We start from the raw sequence: 19,968 nt of genomic DNA, 5'->3' as shown, positions 1-19,968 counted from the left end.
CTCTGACTACATGTTTCCTTTGTCAGCCACATCCTAATATATTACTAGATAAGTCCTCTGCCTCCAGGCTATTTACAATCCTCAGAGAACTGAGGACTGTTTTGCCACATAGCCAGTTAGAAAGATCAAGTTCTTCTAATCTTTTCTCACATCCACTCTGACTCCAAAAAGTGTTTGTATTTCTTGCCAAAATATCAGGGTGGGTTTCCCTGGTGGTGGATGAGGTCCCAGTATTGCCTGCAGAATAGCAGGTGTGTCAGGGTGCAAATGAGTCAGGGTGCAAATGAGCCCATCCAAGTTCTTTGATTCTCTTGCACACAAAACCCCCAAAATGCCAGTTTTCTTTTCAAGACTACAACAGGAAGAACTTCAGGAGATCTTGTCTGTGGAGTCTTCATCAGCCTGATTTTCTAACATCAGTGGAAGTGGTTTCCGTCACTTGTAGGGTCTTGGATCAAGTCCCAAATCTCCAAGAATAAAAGCATGGATAAATGAGGCATTAACTTCAAATGCAGCTGCCTGGAATTCCTGCCTTGAAGTGGGAATGGAACAATGTTGAGGGCAGGCAGAAGGGTTTTTTAAATTAAAAATGAGATGAAGAGCATGTTTGAATTTTCTAATTGAAAAACAGTGCTTCGGAAAATATTCTGTGAAACTGTTTTGAATTAACTTGTTTATTCAGTCAAGGGAACATTCCACTCACATTCACCAGAAGAATGGTGCCTCTACACAGCATACAACTTCTCAGGCTGCCTTCCTTCTAAGTTAAAGAAAACCTAAACAGAAAAACGTGAGGACAGTCAGCCCACTCAGGTATCTCACAAGTATAAAACACCAGAAAGTCTCAGAGTGTGTAACACCTTTATCCCCACTGGGAGAAAGTCAGCTCCTGACTTCACTAAGCCATAGCTTTGCACAGGGGAGCTCCTCAAATGCTACCAGAGCAAGAGGCTTTATGCACTGTTCATAATGCACCTAAACACTTAACCAAATCCCACGTTAAAGTACACAGCTAGAGGAAAGCCTGGTTGCACGTGTTATGTGTGCATTATGTTCCTTGGCTGCCATCCAGCCCACAGTTTTCAGAAAGTTACACACTCAGAATTCACCCCTACATCCTTCTCCTTCACAGAAGGTGTTACAACCACTCTGTTCTATCATGATAACCTGACACTGGCCGCAGCAGGTCTGGTATGTCACTTGTATACTTGTTCTGGATTGGGTCATTAGTTTTTTGCTGTGTGACTAATTCTTCTAAAATCAAAACAATGCAAGGCACACATCAAAGAAAAGCCATCTCTGCCTCCCCAGATGTTTCACTCATGCACAGCCCAGCACAGTTATTACAGTATGACCAGGAAGAAGAAGGAAAAGGCTCCTTTTCTCTGCTCTTATCTTCAAAATGTTCCAATCATAGAGCTGAGCCAAAAGAAAACATTTCAAAAAGGTAAAAAGTGAACCAAAAAGGACATCTTGCATTTTTAAATAACAAGCCAAACAAACGTTGCCCTGCTTGCTTTGTAAATCTTAGAGAAGAGCATCTCCTTAGCCCAGGCTGCCTACTTCTTGAAAAACAATGACAAGGAGAACTAGCTGCAGGCAATGAAGTATATTAGCATTTGAATTCATGTTTGTATTTCCTCTGAAGGAAAAACTCTCTTAAAAGCAACCTAAGAACTTCCTGAAATGTATTATGGCAACATTTATCTGAGATTTGAAGAATCTTTATTCTTTATAGTTCCTTAAAAACAAACTGGGAAATGTTAAAAAAACACCCCACCGAATGCTGCCAATTTCAAAACAGGATGTTTTTGTTTTTGAGGACTGTAATTAGGAACAGTGACCTTGAAAATGTCAACAAACCATCCATTACCTCTTCTCTTCTAATTACTGTTGCAAATATTGTTTTCCCTTTATAAACTCGTCTTTGTGAGTAGTTTTACTCAGGCAAAGACCAGAACTTCCATAGGACTAAATGTGCTAGCACCCAATGTCACCAGATACTTCAAGGGAAAAGGAAGTGAGAAGGAGAAAGAAAGTGTTTGCTATACAGCTAGGGATTTAAAATCATTGTGGCTGTTATCAGCACACAGAGAAAGCAAGAGAGAAAAGGTACCCCTAAAAGAAATGCATTACAAGTACTGCTGAAGAAAAATCCACCATCAGGAGAAGAGCTTGGAAATTGCTTGGAAAGAAGGGAAATCTGGAGCTTTCCCAACACCTAACCCTGCAGTCAGAAACCTGACAGACAGGCCCTTCCTTACCTTCTGATGTCCAAATTCATTCAGCACTGTGCCCAGCTTCTTAGTGTTGCTGTGGAGCTTGTGAGCTGCGATGGCGGGGTTGGGATCCCTCCAGTCGATGGAGAGCCGATGGTGCCAGAGGTGCCGGCCCTGCTGGATGTGAGCGGACTTGATGCTGGGGTCAAAGCGATGCACCTCACACCCACTGTTGGCCATGCTCAGCTCAAACTGGTTGTCATCGTTGCCTAAACTGTGTTAATAAAAAGTTATATGAAAAAAAAGTAACTATTAAGGCGGCAAAAAGAACTACTAGTGAGTAGGATGTTCTGAGGATGGATTAACTTGAAGAAAATTCAAGCTCAATGCAACATTAGAACTTTCTAGGTAAGAACTAAACCTCTTTTAGCCAGGCTGATAACTTTCCCAAAGAGCTTTTCCTTAATTCAGAAGTTGGAAAAATTTGCACAGAAGTAAATTAAACATTGGAATCTTTGTGCTGTCATTATTCATATTAAGATTTTATGCTTATATATATTTCTCTATTTTCAATTTTCTTTTTTCTTGAAAAGTTTACAATACTTTCCTTAGTCTCTGCTGCACAAACTTCCAATAACCAAGCCATAAGCAGAAGAGAAAATACATTTACTTTGTAAAAATCTGGCATATTTCACACCACATCTGTCACCTGTTACAAAAGGGACCCACAGTGACCACCAGTAAGGACAAGACACGAGAACCAAACGCCTCTTTTTCTCTGTGGACAGGAAGACACAGATTTAAAACAGCATATTTAAAAATAAGCACTTTACAAGAGTAGCAAAGTTGTTACATAAACCTGAGAGAAAGATTGCTGCTAATTTGGTGAAGACCCCAAAGAAGAAGAAAAATTAATAGCCCCCTTGAACAGCAGTATTGTCTCAGTCCCTGCCTCTGTGAGAAGACATGTTTTAAAAGGCTGTGCCATATTCCCACCTCCTACAGCCCAGTGGCTCACACAGGGTGCACTAAAATGAAAAAAATCTGGTATTTACCATTGCTGTCACACATCTGAACCACAGGCCTTTCCTACTCTGTAAAACAGGATGTTCTCTTCATTCCTACTCCCTCAAGCTTATTCCAAATGTGATTCAAATCATGCACCAAACATTGAACTTAAACAAAATTAAGCTGTTTGATATACACACAAGTAGCACTGAGAAGAGAATTAAGTTTTTTTCAAATCAGTTGTACTGCAAATTGTACAACTGAGATCATTCACTCTGTACTAACAGCAGAGCATTTATCTGTTGTGCACAGACCATGACAGGGCAGTACTCTTAGATGCACTAGCAGAGCACCTGATACACTACACCACAGTTATCCTAAGCAAAGATGTGGGTCTGAAATAATTTTGGCTATTTGCATCAATATGTGAAACGTGGCACATTCCAAATCACACAACACACTATGGTACAACGTTAGGCCAGCGCTAAATGATCTACACAGATGACATACAGGTAAGATAAAATGAATTCAACTCATGAAACAATGTGTGGAAGAGCATTTGCTTTGGACAGCATGACACTTGCTGTAACACTGGCCAAGCACACTTTAACAATACCCTAGGACTCTGTCTTCTCCTCAACCATCTTCCCTTTGGGAAAACAGGAAGAGACAGGGTGTGCAAAAATAGCCCAGCATGCTTTTAAGAACAACCCTAATTCACAGGATTCCAACCCATACAGCTGTGTGGGAGGAAAAGAGAGGAGTTTTCTTTTAATATATTCAACACTTATTACGAAAAAAGTTCAGAAGTTAACCAAGTGAATCGACATGTTTGTTTGCATATGGCCTTCTACAGAAGGGACAGCAAGGGACGACGAGCAGTGTAATCCCTCAGGAATGAGACACTGGCTAAAAATGGACAGCATGGGAATTGTTGGGGACAGTCACAGCACTAGTGATGAGCCCACCAGCGACTGATGGCCACGTGTGTCCATGACACACTTCCAACCATACCAGCTGGCACAAGCCAGAGGGCCAGATGCTTTTGGTGCAGACACACCTCAGGCTGCCTCCCAACAGATTGCTGCTGATGTGGACTGCAAAGGGAGTTTCACAGTGGTGGAAAAAACAGGGGAAAAAAATACAGATGAGGTAAAGATGGGCATGATGTGTCTTCTGGCAGTCCAGTTAACAGCTCGAATTTATGCCTGAGGAGAGATCCAGCCAGCAACAGATCTGTAGGAGAGAAAATCAGGTCTTCTCCAAAGGAAATGGTTCACACAGGATCATGCAAAAGGATAATGCAGCATGAGAAAGATAAGAAAATTAGGCCTCCTAACAAAGATGTAGTTACTTAAAGAAAGATGTGTTACTTAAAAGGGATCATGATTTTAGCAGGACGGTGTGGAGGTCATAGAAGACGGGCGAGGCCTCTCCTCGCCATCGGGAGAGAGCAGCGGCTGCCTCCACCAGCAGCAAAACAAAAGCTGCCGCAGGAAGTGCCCGGGAGGGAGAGGGAGCTCGGTGTCAGAGCGCCCTGCGGAGGGGCAGAGGGGCCCTTCCCAGCGGCAGCAGCAGCGCCGTGCCCGGCTCTCCCGGCTGCGCAGGGAAAGCTCCGCTCCCCGCCGGGCAGGGCAGCCACGCTGACCCGGACACAGCGGGCAGCGCTGTCCCTTGGCTGCTCCCAGGGCTCGCACAGGGGCACGGGCACAGAGCCTTGCACTCACAATGGCCACTGGGCTGCAGAAGCATCGCACCGGCCCCTGCATCACCCGGGGCACAGCGAGCGCCGAGAGGCACAAAAGCTGCTTTGTCCCCTCTGCACTACACCTGTAGCTGATCCAGCCTGGAAACTGCAGGTACTCCAGCTCCCACAGCGACCGCAGGACACAGCTGTAAATACATGCAAGTTAAGGTCCAGCTTTCCCTTTCTCTGCTCCCCCTCCTCCCCTCCTCTTTCAAAGGAAGATAACTGAGCTCAGCAGCTCAAGAAAAAACGACGGACCCCCTGCCTGAATCCTAAAGCTCCAACATACACTTTAGGAAGCACCTGAAAGGGCATTTATGCTGTATTACAGGAAGACTCTTTAAACCTCTGCTGGTAAGTTTCTGAAATCCCATTCATTTATGTTATCCCAGCTTGAGTGCCTGCCTGTGGTGTTTGTAACTGACTTAGTTTAATCTAAGCAGATTTAGCACTAATAACTAGAGCTCACTAATGCATATTGCAATTATGTGTCACACTGGGAAATCCTGTCCCCCAAGCAAAGACATTGCTGCCTCCCAGTAGTGGAAGCAACTAATACTAATCTAAAAAGATCCCCAGATGTTCCAGACACTGCTCGCTCCCATTCACAAGGAACCTCTTCTATGGCATTCAAGGAGGCAAAGCTTAAGCAGCATGTTTTATTCCAATTTTAATGATATATGGATTTAATTCAGGATTCCTGGTAACACTCCCACTGAACTTTCACATTTGTCCCCCATCCATTTTCTCCGCAGTGAATGCTCTTCATTAGAAGCAGCTGCTCCCCATTTGCTCCTTATGAAACATAAGAGATTACAAAAATGTTTAAAGTGGATTTTTGCCTTAGAACAAAATTACTTTTCTGTCTGTCATAAACTAAAGGAAGTGAGTCTGAGGGGAAAAATTATGCAATAATGAGCTCCAAAGTTTGCAGAAGTAAACTGGTGGATTTTGACTGCTTCTCCGTAACCTCAAGTATTTCTCTTTAATTTTTCAGGTGTTTCATGTGATGCATCCTGGTTGGTTACTTACTGCATGTGTGTATTTGATGATTCATGGGAGAGCCAACACATCAGTTTTGATCTTTGCTAAACCCTAGTGTTCCATCACTACAGAAAATCTGGCACTTGTGGTCCCTGGACCATACACAGAACAGTACCACATATAAAGCACTGGTATGCACATGCTAGCTCAGTTTTGGCTAGTTTTGTTTTTGTTGTTTTCAAAACCATTTGCAAAATATCTCAGTGCTGGTCAGCTTTGTGCCTAATCTGCACTTCCTAGCACAGATTAAATCAACTCTGCATTGTGCCTACAGGACAATTTAAGAAAAATACCATTCTCAATCCACATTTGATCCTTAACAACAGGGAAAATGGACATCAACACAGGAGCTCAGGTCTAATATTAATGATCATGCAGCTTGAAGGGCAAGATCTAGGTTAATTCCACTGAACTTTGAGTACTCCGTCAAGATATCTAAAAACCAGCAGCCACCTTATCCCAGACTTCCACTATAACCAAAGGAAAGCTGTACCTACCTCCAGAATGCTATTTAGCTTTGCTGATTTTCCACCTGAATGTGCTTGCCTCTCCCTGCTGACTACTAGAAGGGCCCTGAGGCAATAACTCAGTACTACAGTCAGAAAGTGAAGTCTGGAACTGAGCATGCACAGCATCTCCCCTAAGTTTCAGAGGAGCATGAAAAGCTGAGAAGGAAAAGAATCATGTAAACCTCTATCTTGCATTAATGCCAGGTAAGTATAATTTGAAATATATTGCAAAGAACACTCAGAAAATAAGAAGCAACAGCAGTCAAGAGAAATCTTCTCTCTGTACATGTGATTTGTCTCTAAGGGGCATGTTCTTATTCTGCCACAGAGCAGTGCTGCTGAACAAAACCTGAGAGCACCTCCCTCTCAGAGGATCTGGGTCTTTACAGCTCAAATAAACTCAATCAAAGTATGAACCCACCCAAACTAACCAAAACCACTCCCTTTGACTAGAGGGCACCCTGCCTCTCCTCCATGCTCACTGCAGGTGTTACCTGCCATGAGAAATGCCACCCCAGCACGGTTCCTTGCTATCCACCCTTTGTAAATCCACAGCAGCAAAATCACAGGAATAAACTCCACTGGTTCAAGGGAGATGAAGCCTTTCAATACACCTTTAACCTAAAGCTGCCTCTCAGAACAGCAAGGGCAGTTTTATCAGGCAGCTCTAATGGTGATCTGTGTGAAATGAGCCCCAGATCCCAGTGACTGTTCTTGACTGTTCTCCTAATGCATCTGTGTGCTGATGGCCTGATGCACTCTGAGGACTGACCTCCCTCATCCTCTGGGACAACAGAATGTTTTACTAGCAAGGAATAGGCTGCATGTGTGGATTTGCTACCTGTAAAAACACTTCTCCGGAGAAGAGTGAAAACTTCACTCTCAAGTGCTGTAAATATCATAAACACTGCAAACATTTCAAAGTAAAGCACAGCTGTCCTTGTCACTATCAGTTTGGCACGTGTCATCCCTGAGGTGTCGAGCAAACACACTCTCATATGGAATGTAGTGATTTGTCCCAGAGCTGGTTAATGAAGTTTTGCAAGCAATGCTGTTGAAAACCCTGGCAGTTTTGCAAGTCACCTCTGCTCAAGGCAGATGCTGTAGGCTTCTCAGCTTACCTCTTTGATTTCCATCTTCCTCCACATGAACTACCACTCACAACTCACCATCATGCAATTTGTTTTCATACCGATATTAGAAAGGCAAAGGAATATAAAGACTCTCATGGAGAAAGGATTTTACCCTAAAAATGAAGTTTACAGAAGCACATCAACACATGATAAACACACCTGAACAAAGTTTGTATTTTAGAAGACAACCTTGCTGCAGCCTGTGTTGTATTTATAGGGCTTTTTGAAGCTACTTGGCATGAAACAAATTTCCTTTCTTTTAAAGAGAGCACTTACCCAAGTGAATAGAGACGGCATTTCTTGCTTCTGATTCGATGGATGAGGCTAAACCTCTCATCAAGACAGACTGACCAGGGCTTTTTTGTGGTTTCAGAGTACCCTTTCAAGCTGTTCAGGTTCATGTGCTCACATGAAATCTGTTGAAATCAAAGGATATTTCTTTTTAAGACAAGACTTTTAACTTGTTTTTAATTTGCCTTCTGGGGGAGTACTGGAAAAAAGAAAAATGTTCATGGGTTTAATTTAAGTCTTATTGTCAATCTGATACATGGCTACAAAGATTTGATGATTTTTTTTCCTTGTTTGTCTGTTCCGCTTGGTGAAATTTCAGGCTTACATAATTCCCCAGAGAGCGATGCAGTTTGAAAAGCAAATAATTAATCATTAGTACTATACCCAAATTCAATTTTTTCCATGAGGAAAAGATGTTTCAGCATTCAAATTTTTAATTTTTATTTTCAAACCTTGGAATGGATTCTGCATCCTGAATAATGTTAAAATCAAGACTGTAATTACAAAGTTGCAGCATCTCTGCAATGAGTACCTTACCCAGAGTGTCCTGGATCTCAGCTCCAGAATGGATTAAATCTTTACCCCAACACATGCCCTCTCCAACAACAAAGGGATTTAAGCAAGTGCATAACTAAACAGAGGAATCATAGCATGTGTGTCCATGCTGAGCTGGCTTGGACATCTGGAGTCTAAAGCCAGGATAAAAGCCCTGCTGAAGAAGAGATAGAGACCCTGCAGGGAGGGACACCATAAGTCAAAGCCCTTGTACAGACTGAGAAAGCAAAGACTGAAAATGCACTGGTTCATCAGAGTGTCAAAAATCACTGAGGGGTGAAGTCAGCTTTGCCAGCAGCTGAGCAGCAGCCTGGAACAGCCAAATCCACAATGACTGAGCCAGCAAAGCCATGGCCCTGTGAGTGACACCCCACAGAGGAGCCCCTGCCTGCAGTACCAGCTCTGCCCATCCATCCAGAAATTCAGAATTTCACCCCCAGGCCACCACTTGCACTCCACCCTCTTCCTCCAAATCCACCCTGGAAGAGGCAGGCACAGAGCTGGGGAGTGCTGCACCCTTTGCAGAGCCAGAGCACAGCAGTGGATGGAGAGCTGGTACAATTCGTACAGCTCTCACTGTAACAGTGGCAAGGAGGCAAGGGGAAGCAGAAGGAAGCACCAAAGCTGTGGCTAATTCTGCCCAGGAAAGGCTGCACTGCTCTGCACCAGCATCAGCATGCACAGCTTGTTCTTGAAGGGCTTCCCAATGCACCCATCAGTCGGGGGTTGCAGGGCACAGGTTGCTACCATGCAGAGAAGAAAGCAAAGATGAGAAGAGCTGCAGGAACTCAGCTGGGCCATTGTGATGAAAAGCTGTTCTTTGGGCCCAGTACCAGCCCTGGCTGCAGGAATGGGAGCTGGCACTGTTAAAAAGGCAACAACTAAAATGGTGGAAAGGACAAAACCAGGTTAAATATCAGTCCTAAACAGAGTGTTCTCATCTTGCTCCTTTCCTTCTTCTACAGCAGACTGCAGAGGCTCAGTTCTCATTCCTAGCCAAACTAAAAAGCACTGTTCTGCTCCCACCTGGAACCACAGAAATGAAACAATTTTACACAGAGGTGAGAGCAAAACCTGGAACCCAGCCTTTAATGTGGCACTCTTCACCAAATACTTTATAATAAGTAAATAAAATTCTCATTCTTTAAGAAGTGTATGCTCTGAAAGATCCTTACCTGGAGCTTTACATTCTAAGAGCTACACACTGCATCATCACCTCCCTGCTCCTCCTTGGCTCATAATTCCCATAGAAAATCCACAAAAGCAAATACAGCATCTCTTCATGCTGTTCCCAGGATTCACAAAGTTTTAAGCAATGATTTGCTCTGCACCCCACTACCCATTTCCCTTCAGTCACATAACAATCAAGGAATAAATGGCACTGCAATAATAAGCACTAATTTAAGACACAGAAGAATAATGTACTCTCTGCAGAAAACTAAGATTCTGCAACGCTGCCACTTAATTGACTCATGGCATTATGAGCAATTACAACAGTTAGAGTTTGAGGCAATTTTAACAGCTCTTGCTACTGAATAGCTCTTGCTATTAAAAATAAAACAACCAAAACCAAACAAAAACACCACCAACAATTTTTTCAAAAACCAAACAGAAATCAAACCCTGAACCTGCCTTTAGCACCATCATCAGTCTGTTGCATGATTTATTGATGCACTGAGCTCACATCCTCTTCTGGGCTTCTGCTCACTGCTATTGTACAAATAGCAGCACAACAAAAAGGCTTCTCCTGATCATAAAATACCAGCACTGAAAATGCTTTTTCTGGCCACACCTTGACCCTGCTGACATGGCACCTTCCTGCTCCAGCAGTTTGAGCCTTTCTACACTAATGGCAGGGGGCTGAACTTTGGCACAGTAATTAGTAGACCCCTGTTCAGCAAACAAGGAAAGTGACATCCCATGCCTATCTACATAAGCAGGATGCCATTTTCAAAAGTGCTTATACCAGTCATGGTGTTATTCCATCAGTAACTCATCTTGTAACATCTGCCAGGTCAGGAACAGGGATTCCTCACATTTTTTGTTTTCACTTATGCTTATTCCCCCAACCAGTGTCAGTTACTCTGGGAATGAAGCTTCTCACTGAGTGTGTCAAAAGCAATAAACCCTCTGTTAATTGATGCCCTTGTAGGCTTTGACCCAACTAGTGGAGTTTAGCAGCATCTGCCACTGTTTATTAAGTTGCTGAGATGAAGGATGTTTTCAAACTTAATATGCCTGCCACAGTGTAAACTTCTGAACAACAAAACAAGCAGTTCTACACACATATCTTGCTGTCCCACATGCATGATCATGCCTCGTGCCCTCTCAGTGCTGGCATGAGTGGCAGCAGAGATGTCATTTTATTGAGAATCTAGCCAACTCTCCACAAGCTGGAGAATGCCTGAACACCCTGCTATCTTCTTTTTTAGAAGTTTTTCAAATTATCTCAGCCTCAAAAGCACTGCATTAGCAAAGAATTTCATACGTGAATGACATTTCAGTGATGTTGGCACCTGGGGCTTTTTGCTGTTCTTCAGAGTAAGTAATGATGCTGTCAGCTCTCTATTCAAGGGTCAATTGCTGATAGACCGGGTACCAAGAGCATCTGCCCTGTTGGAATTGTGAGCATCCAGCACCTTTTCCATTTTTTTCTGACAGGAAATTCACACGCACATGCTGCTGTGCATAAGTGATGGCTCTTTTAAAACATGATGGCCCATGAATTTCCATGTATGCTGAAGGATGGAAGTATCCATCAGCACAATCTGGATTTGGAAATACCATATTTTAAAAAGCACATACACCCACCAATTTCCATGGCTGTTATTTTGTCCTGAAAATATCAATATTCTATTAGCATCTTTGAAACAACTTGTCCAACTTAGGGTCTGATGCCTTGTTCTCATTTTACTGGGAACCTCAACTGCCTCCTTTTGGAGTAAAATGAGCCTGCTTATCATACTGTTATTGAGAGGTGGAGAGGTTGAATATACTCCCTTGATACAGAGTGCTCTGTATTTTTCCATCTGAGAAGGAGAGAGGAGAGAGAGAGAGAGAGAGAGAAACACCACATCTAGAATTTCAGTCATACCGTACTCCTGTCAGGGCACAAACCCAGCTGGAAATAAATAACATGGAAATAATGCATTCTTTCAAACCTGTGTTTTGACCTTTATATTCATGTTGACCATCAGTGCTAAGTTAAGCAACTTTAGAAATAAATCAGTTTCAGAAAGATTTGGTGCGAGGTTAATTCCTTAGATAGGAGGGAAAAATCTGCACCAGGCAAAGTGTTTTCTAAATGGAGACTGAAACAAACAACCTACCTGAGAAGTGCTAATGTACTTTAGGAACCTTGAGGCCTCATAGTTGAGGGAAGGGGTTGGACTTGCCCATGGTTGTAGTTCAATGTGCCACCTTACAGTCTGTAAAACAAAGGAAAACAAAAAACACCTTAAAGGCAATGCAAGCATAAATTACATGGGCTAATAAGCTAAGGAGATTTAATTTCAAACTAAAATCGTTTCCTGGGGGCTTGTCTACACATGAAAAACATTTCAGAACAAAGCAGGGTTTCAACTACAGTGAAAAACTATCTAACTATGATTCAAAATTATCAGCTTTGAAAGCAGATTCAGGTAACTCAGAAAGCGCTCCTCATCCAGGATACATGTGTTAAGCCAATTATTCTAGGACACCCAAATAAGCTGTGAGAAATGCTTGATGAAGAAAACCAAGATCTAAATAACCAAATCCGACATCAAAACATCTCAAAATAGTGATATTATTTTAATTTCATATCTGTCAGGTATGAATGTCAACCGAAAGAAGAACTTGGATTGCAAACACTAATCACCAAAGGAAACCCCTGCAAACAACCTGTTTTCTTTTTTAAGATCTAGATTTTATTGATAAAACAAGCTCGTTGAGGACTTTGAGAAAAGCCCTCTTCCTGTCCCACGCTTGCCTGACAGATATGCCAGAATTTTTTGTTCCCCTGGAAAAATAAAAGTGTGGCAGCCTGTAGCCCTACCACTCCTCATTTACACAGCCCCAAGGAAGTAGCTTTGGTGGGTGCTTTCTGCACTCCCTCAGCTCTGAACCTTGGGGATCCTGCCAGCTTTTCCAGAAACACTTCCCACGTAGAGCGGGACAGAGAAGGCCTTTCAGACACGTGCTTGCAGAGCAACAGGGCTCTGTGCTCCCATCTGCACCTCCTTCTCCAAATTCTGCCCACTGCCATGCTGGGAAGTTTAGACTTGTCATCTCTTGCCCTCAAGTAGATAAAAATACAAGCACGGTGTTAAGCTGTACTAAATCAAGATTGATTCCTCGTGGCCTTTCATCTCCAGGCACCATAACTCACTTCTACGCTCAGGCAGGTACTATCAAGCTTCCCTTTAATCATCCTCAATTAACTGAGCTTCCACAATGGACAGGATGGGGTTTCTCCCTCAAAGGCTCATGCTGGCATTCAATAAAACACAATCAGAAGCCCCACTCAGGATTCCCACAGGACTGTATTTCAGATGGAGCCCTGGAAAAAAGGGCAGGAGAGAGCAATTAGCCAGGGAGGATGGAGGCAGACAGGTGAGCTCCCAGACAGGACTGGTCTGTGGCACCAGGACAAGAGCCAGCACAGTGACAGCAGGGATCCCCTGATGCCAGAGAGGTATGCAGGAAAGAGAAGGTAAAATTAGAAAAGATTATTGAAGAGGACCACCAGACCAGATGGCGTTTGCCTTGAGCTGGTATCATGAATTGGTATTTTTGCAGCCTAAGTAAACATAGTCTACAGTGAATGTGAGCCAGGGGGTCTGCATGAGGTTTGTTATTCCTTTAGGGATTATTTTTCAGATTTGTTATGGATTTTGGGTTGTTTGGGGTTTTTTGGGGGGGTTGTGGTTTTTGCTTTTTTTTTTAAATAGATGCTGAAAAGAATATTGAGATTTTTTTTTTCTACCCCAAAAGCAGACAAAAGTAGCATTTCTCACCCTGAAACCTCCTGCCTGCAGCAAACTTGGACTCCTACACTCTGCACAGCATGAGCCTGGAAGCAAGCTAGCAAGCCAGCTCTGCAGCTGCATGTCCCTCTGACCTCTGCTTGCAGCAGGCAGCCCGCAAACAGCGAGCAGCAGGAGGATAGGTGCACACCAGGGAGGGAAATTCGTGTAATCTTTCAGAATGAGTCACAGTTCACACGGCTGAATAACGTTTGCAATGACAGGAATGCTGCTGTTTCAACAGGCTTGAAAGCTGAAATGAAAATGAAGACTGACAACCGTTTTCAGAGGAAAAAAAAAAAAAAAAGAAAAAAAAATCAACCAACTAAACAAAAAACCAAACAAACAAACAAAAAAAACCCCACCAACCCAAAGCAAATAAAACCACCAACCACCCAGACACCTACATATCTATGCCCAGTTATTCTGAAATCTATTTGTGTGAGAAGTAGCTGAAGTAGCTCATTAAGGACAGGAATTGCAGGGTGACCATTGTGGACTATTCAGCAAGAATTCCTTCTGCACAGAGTTGACAGGGAAGAAAAAAAATCTCTATAATGAACCACATGAATGAGATTCATTTTCAGCAGAGTGCAATGTCCAAGGGCCACTGCAGCTTACACTCGGGTTCTTAAAATCTTCAAGATGATAAACTGCCTTCCCACTGTCTGCAAACTATTGATAAACACAAGGAAATGAAATAAAAACCCCAGTGACTTACTAATGCAGTTTCACTAAAAAACAGTGGGGGGATGGAGTGGGGGGGAAGGGGGAAAGGAAAAAGAACAGAAAGACATCAAGCTTTTGTATAGTACTTTAAATTTCAGAGCTGTACATAAATGCTACTTTTGTGACAGGGATCAGACCCGAGGCTCCTGTTTGACAGCAATGCTTTTGAAAAGCTTCTCAAACTTCACACTTGGTGCCTGGCTCCTTGGGAAGCAGCAGCCCATTTCCATTCACTAACGAACACACAGGAGAGTCCTGCTCCCAACACCTCCTGACACCCCTACAGGGTGCCTCAAGAGCTGCCTCACAGTAAGATTCACAGACAATGGATGGGGGTGAAAATCCAACACATCTCTGGGGCTGGGTGCACCCCCGCCCCGAGGGTAACTCAAATGTTGGTGATGAGTTTTGGGCATGTTCAGGAATACAAAATATCCTCCTGAAGGAGCTGTTCCCCAGGTACATTCACAGCCTTTGTTTATAGCTTTCCAGGTAATTTTCAGCCTGGTTCATAGTGTTTCCATGTAAGCCTCCTCAAATAAACTCTACAGATGCTTTGTGAAAATCGGGTATATCCCTGATAAAAAATGATCCTTATTTGAGGAGTTTTCCCCTCTCTTGACTGTGCAATTTTGTTTACTCAGAGCAAACCAGAGTAGGGCATCGTGATTTGGGTTTTCCCACCACTATTGTGGAAATCCCTAGAATGACTGAGGACAGGTCCCTGTGGCTGCTGAACAAACAGGCTGAGGAGCAGCTCCTTTCACAGAGGGCTTTGCAGCAAGAGGAGCAGAGGAGCTATTACAGCCCAGATTGTACAGCTCTGGATATGAAATTCAGACAGGCTACCCAGGAGGAGCCAGAAAATGGTTGCAGACAATCTGCATTTTTGCCCATCACCATGGCTGTGTTCTCTTCCTAGGATAAGGATTCATCCAACCAGACACCATGACTGTGTTTCCCAAACATCAACATATCCATATTCCACAATATAAAGACATGACAGTAAACCCTCCAGTACCTGGAAAGTTACAATGGCACTTAAAAAACTATCATACTGCGTATCTTAAAATATCCCTCTGTACATAGCTTCACTTCTGGACACATCAATTGAAATTAACACTGTAAGAAAATAAAGCTTCAGCAAGACTTTATCACAAGCACTGGTCAGACACTGACTTCAGCTGAGGGTAATGGATATCCAGAAGCTGTTATTCAGAATAGTGTCTACATTTTCACCACGTGAGACAACCAAAGAGAAAAGAAAATCTAAAAGCAATGCCACAGCTTTGTTAGGAAAACTAGGGTGCATTTGAAGGTCTGATTTTTCTTCCAGGTACTTCACAATTAATGACAAGGACTGATGTTTCCTTCAGACCAATCTCACAATAATCTGCAGAGACCACTTTTCTCTAGATTTTTTTTCCCCTTGTAGCCATCTGTGATAGATATTTGATAATCCCTTAATAATCTGTAGTATATATGTGATATACTTTTAAACTGTCATTTAAATCTGTCCTAAAAATCTGAACTCATAATAGAAAATTTAAGTCAAAATGTGCAAAGGGCTCACAAACCAACAAGTCTAAGATTGTAGGTCTGCCAAACGTTTGGCTTTTCCAGCCTAAACTTACACACAAATAATTAAATTCTTTCCAGACCAATCCTAGCTTTAGTGTGCTAATTCCAAAAGCCCAACCCCTTCCTTCCCTTCTGCTCACATTTGAAAGGGAATTAGTAAGTTTCTCATATTTCCATATTTTTTAACTCAGCAGCTATTTCTCCCCCTTTTTAATCTCCTTCCTTTTTAGCAGCCAATTAAAATACAGAAACATATTAGCCATTTTTGTAAACAAAAATTCGGGTATCCCATTGCCCTGCCAGGCAGTCTGTTGCTTACAATGAAGAAACAAAAGACTTGTCAATATATACACAGATGCCTTAAGTAAATCCTCCAATTAAATAGTGCAACAATTTAATTTTTTACATCTGAGGCAGGACCAAATGTGAGTGGAAATAATTTATGGCAATAAATTCCATCAAGAACCATAAATATTTGCCAGCCATAGAAACAAATGACATGCACATCTTCATCTCCAATTACTCTGCCTGTGTACTTCAGCAGAACAGAACCTGCTCATGGGTGAAATTTTGCAGGGATTTTATGAGTTTGAAAGGCAAAGCATGGGATTCAGATTCAGGCTGAAAAACTTAAGACATCTACATGGCAAATTTATTAGATTGCTTCCTTGAAGGCTGTTGTCCTCTTATGGTAAACCTTCCATACCTTCTGGATGATTTCTCATGGGAAGATCCTCACAGCACTGACTCCTTATCAACATAGCCAACAAATTCCATCTTGCTTCACAGCACAGGCAACAAACTCCAAGTCTCTTCTCCACCAGCTGACCCACTCTTTTGTAGCACTCTTCTTCTTACTGGACACAGCTGTGGCCTATTAAGGGCAGGCCTGTTCCTAATCTTTGGTGATTAGTACAGCTGCAACTCCTCAGGTGTGAGACTACATTTCTGCACTATATTTTCTTACCTTCTATCCCTCCACAGAAGGCTTGGCCTTGTGAGAACAGATTGCCCCCAGATACAATTTACAGAGCTCGGACATAATTTTATTTGTGGTCCCTCTCAATCACCTGTGGCCTTAAGCATATTAGTTTATTGTGGTGATACTGTTTGAGGTTTTTCCCTCAATTCCAAAGTACCCTGAATAGTGAAAGCTGTGTGCTGCAGCCCACACAAGCCCTGGCTTTGCAGGACATGCGAGCGCCTCACGAGGGACACGCAATCAGCACGAAGCCTGCTAAGGGCAGCGGGCAGGCTCTGAGGGTGGAGGCAGCCAAACCTGGCCCACTGCTCCTCTTGCTGACAGCACAGAGCAGTTCCAGCAGCAGAGAATCCCTCGTGAACACCCACGTTTAGTTTCAGAGGCAATTAGCTGGGTGACTCCCAGGGAGACCCAGGGGGATAGAAACACTTGTGCATGCAGACAGCCATCAGCTCAGCTCCCACAGTGGGCTGGAGAGCCAAATTATTTGACAGGACAGATGAGGCAGACAGGATCTTAAAGGAATGATTCATCTCACTAGAGAATAGACATATAAAATATGTAAGGTGAGTCAAGTCCTGGAAAAGTCCATGTCTCTGCATGACCTGCAAAGGAAGCCTGAAGGACATGCTCAGGAGCACTTACACCACAGACTCACAACAACACAGAAGAGAAACCCCAGACCAGACATTCACACAGCCCATGCTGCAGAAAAATGTGCATTTTAGAGGGCTGAGGATGTTCTTTAGCTATGAGCCTAAAGCAACATTTAGCTGCACTTCATTCTTCAGCAGGATTGAGTAATTCCTGTTTTATGTTTGGAGCAGCAGTATGTGGCACAAGTAAAACAAACTCCACCTAAAAGCAGAGGTATCAGTAGGAAAGAACAAGTATGCCTTCAGCCTTGGCACAGACCTCCTTGAGAAGGTCAATTCATACAGTCCCCTTTAGCTAAATGGAACCAGCACCACCAGGGCTCAAAGGCACACACTCATAAAAACCTGCTCCTCACATGGTTACTGGAGGAGCAGCAGGGACACACACAGGCTCAGCCAGCTGTAATTTAAAACACAGGCTTGCAAAGTGACTGACTCATATTTAAAGCTCTGAGTGAATTAATTTCCAACACAACTGGCTTTATAGATATTCCATACCTACATGTCTGAACTGTTTATTTCCTTTTTTTGCTCCTTCATATTACTACTATTTTCTTTTTTTCTTTGCAGTTTGTCTTTCTTAAACATACGAGGTTTTCTCTTAAGAACCCATAGTGCAAAACTTGCTAATACACACCTCCTCTGCATGTGTGTGCCTGCACTGAGAGAAGAACAGTGGGTTCCCTCTGAGGCATTGAGGGAATCACAGGGAAAAGCAGCTGACACTTAGTCCTGCAGCCACCCAAACTGAGAGCTTTCCCTCCAACAGTAAAACTTCCACACATTGCACAAAGTCCATGATGAACTGAAGAAAAATAAATTAATACAAGAAATATTTCTATTTCTCCATGTTTCTACTTTTCTGAGTTAATCTAAGGCAGAGACATCTCTGACGCCACTGCACACATGCTCAGCCTCCTCCATATCCAGTCACCACCAGTTTGCTCCGTCCTCTGCAGGCACCACATTGGAGCAGGCAACGAGCAGGCCACCAAGGGAACCCCTGCCACAGGCAAACTCCTGAGCCAAAAAATCTGCAGTGTGTTACAGAATGGTCTGGGTTGGAAAGGGCCTTTAGATATCCCCCAGTACAACACATTTCCATGGGGCACACACTCCACTAGGTCAGGTTGCCCAAAATAAACAGCACTGCCCCCAGTACAGACCCTTGATGGGCACCACTCATTACTGGTTTGTCATTTAGACACTGAGCCACTGACTGCAACCAAATCCTTATCCATCTACCAGTCCATCCATCAAATCAATATCTTTCCATTTTGGCTGTGCCTGAACAACTCCCCATCCTCAGCATGTTTTAACGTGTCTTCCAGGAGGACCCACTCCATGATCTTATCCAAAGATGTGATGTTGGAACAATAAATAGGCTGAGGAACAATAGCTTTGTGCCAAGATAATCCAGCAATGTGTCACACATGCAGTCCAGCTTTCCCATGCAGGAAGGCTGCTCAGGAAAGTAAATCCTGCCTATGGAAAGCAGTCCCGTGATAACAGTGCTTTCTGCATTAATGAGTGTCTGTCTTAAATTCAGATGGGTTTCCAACACGATCTGTATGTGGAGAATTCTATGTCTGGACATGTGTGTTTAATTTTGTGGAAAAGGGAATGTCTAGGATGCACTTAAGTCTCCCCTAGGTCCTCACTCTCTGTGCATCATCTTTTCCAAGTCTCTGCAGTGCAGCACACATTTGTCTGCCTGGAAGCAGGATGTGAGTGCTGCAAGAGTCAATTTAGGAAGCTCCAAACATCACCCAGAGGGCTCCACTTAAAAGCAGTTTATCAGCACTTGCTTCGTAAGGCTCCAGTTTGTACCAGTAAGTAAAACTCTTAGACTTAGCAGGCAAAAGGAAAAAAAGGCAAAGATTTACATTGAAATGAAGAAAACTATTTTCTGACATCAATTCTCATTAGAAAAGCTTTCAGTCACTGCATGGTAATTGAAACCAAGTCTTCACTCTAGTAGAGCAAGTCAGTCTGAACATGAATACATAACAGCCCCTGAAAAGACAGCAATCACTAAGCATTTCACCTCTGCTTTCCTTTTGTTAATATTGATGCTTATTTTCTGCTCCTTTTGCTTCTCATTTCCCATCTGAAGGTGTGAAAAGGAGCCACATCCATACAAATTACTGCTCTAGGGGCAACTGCTGCCCTTACCTGCGGGCCAGCTGCACTAGTGACCTCCATATAAAACACCAACAACTTCAATGCCCTGGGAGATTCCGTGTTTCACATACACAAAGCCTACACTCAAGCTTTCTCCAACTCTATTTTCAGGTTTGTCTTTTCCCCTAAACAACGATCTCAAAAGAAAAGCAAGCACAGAAAAAAAAAAAAAAGATGCCCACCACTGATTTCAAGTGACAGAATTTACATCACTTTAAGAATCAAGAAATGGATTTGGTGAAATAAAGAGCAGCTTCCAAAATTAACAGGAAGCAGACATATCTGTAGAGGAATTTAGGTGACTAATGCTCTAATGAATTCAAA

The 19,968-nt window shown here is 43.0% G+C and overlaps 1 protein-coding gene across 1 annotated transcript in view; it reads right to left on the bottom strand.

The window, feature by feature from the left end:
* METTL24 (methyltransferase like 24) overlaps positions 1-19,968 on the bottom strand; it is a 44,843-nt gene that overhangs the window by 12,845 nt on the left and 12,030 nt on the right. Inside the window, exons 2-4 of the mRNA XM_054280534.1 lie at positions 11,836-11,934; positions 7,937-8,076; positions 2,265-2,493 (exon numbers count right to left, since the gene is read on the bottom strand). Of these exons, the coding sequence (XP_054136509.1) occupies positions 2,265-2,493; positions 7,937-8,076; positions 11,836-11,934 (468 nt within the window). The remainder of the gene's footprint in view (positions 1-2,264; positions 2,494-7,936; positions 8,077-11,835; positions 11,935-19,968) is intronic.

The sequence above is a fragment of the Melozone crissalis genome, unplaced genomic scaffold (genome assembly GCF_028551555.1).
Source record: "Melozone crissalis strain CALT ecotype California unplaced genomic scaffold, PUWL_Pcris_2 ptg000027l_1, whole genome shotgun sequence".
Taxonomy (NCBI): Eukaryota; Metazoa; Chordata; class Aves; order Passeriformes; family Passerellidae; genus Melozone; species Melozone crissalis.
This window is presented reverse-complemented; position numbering and strand designations above follow the sequence as displayed.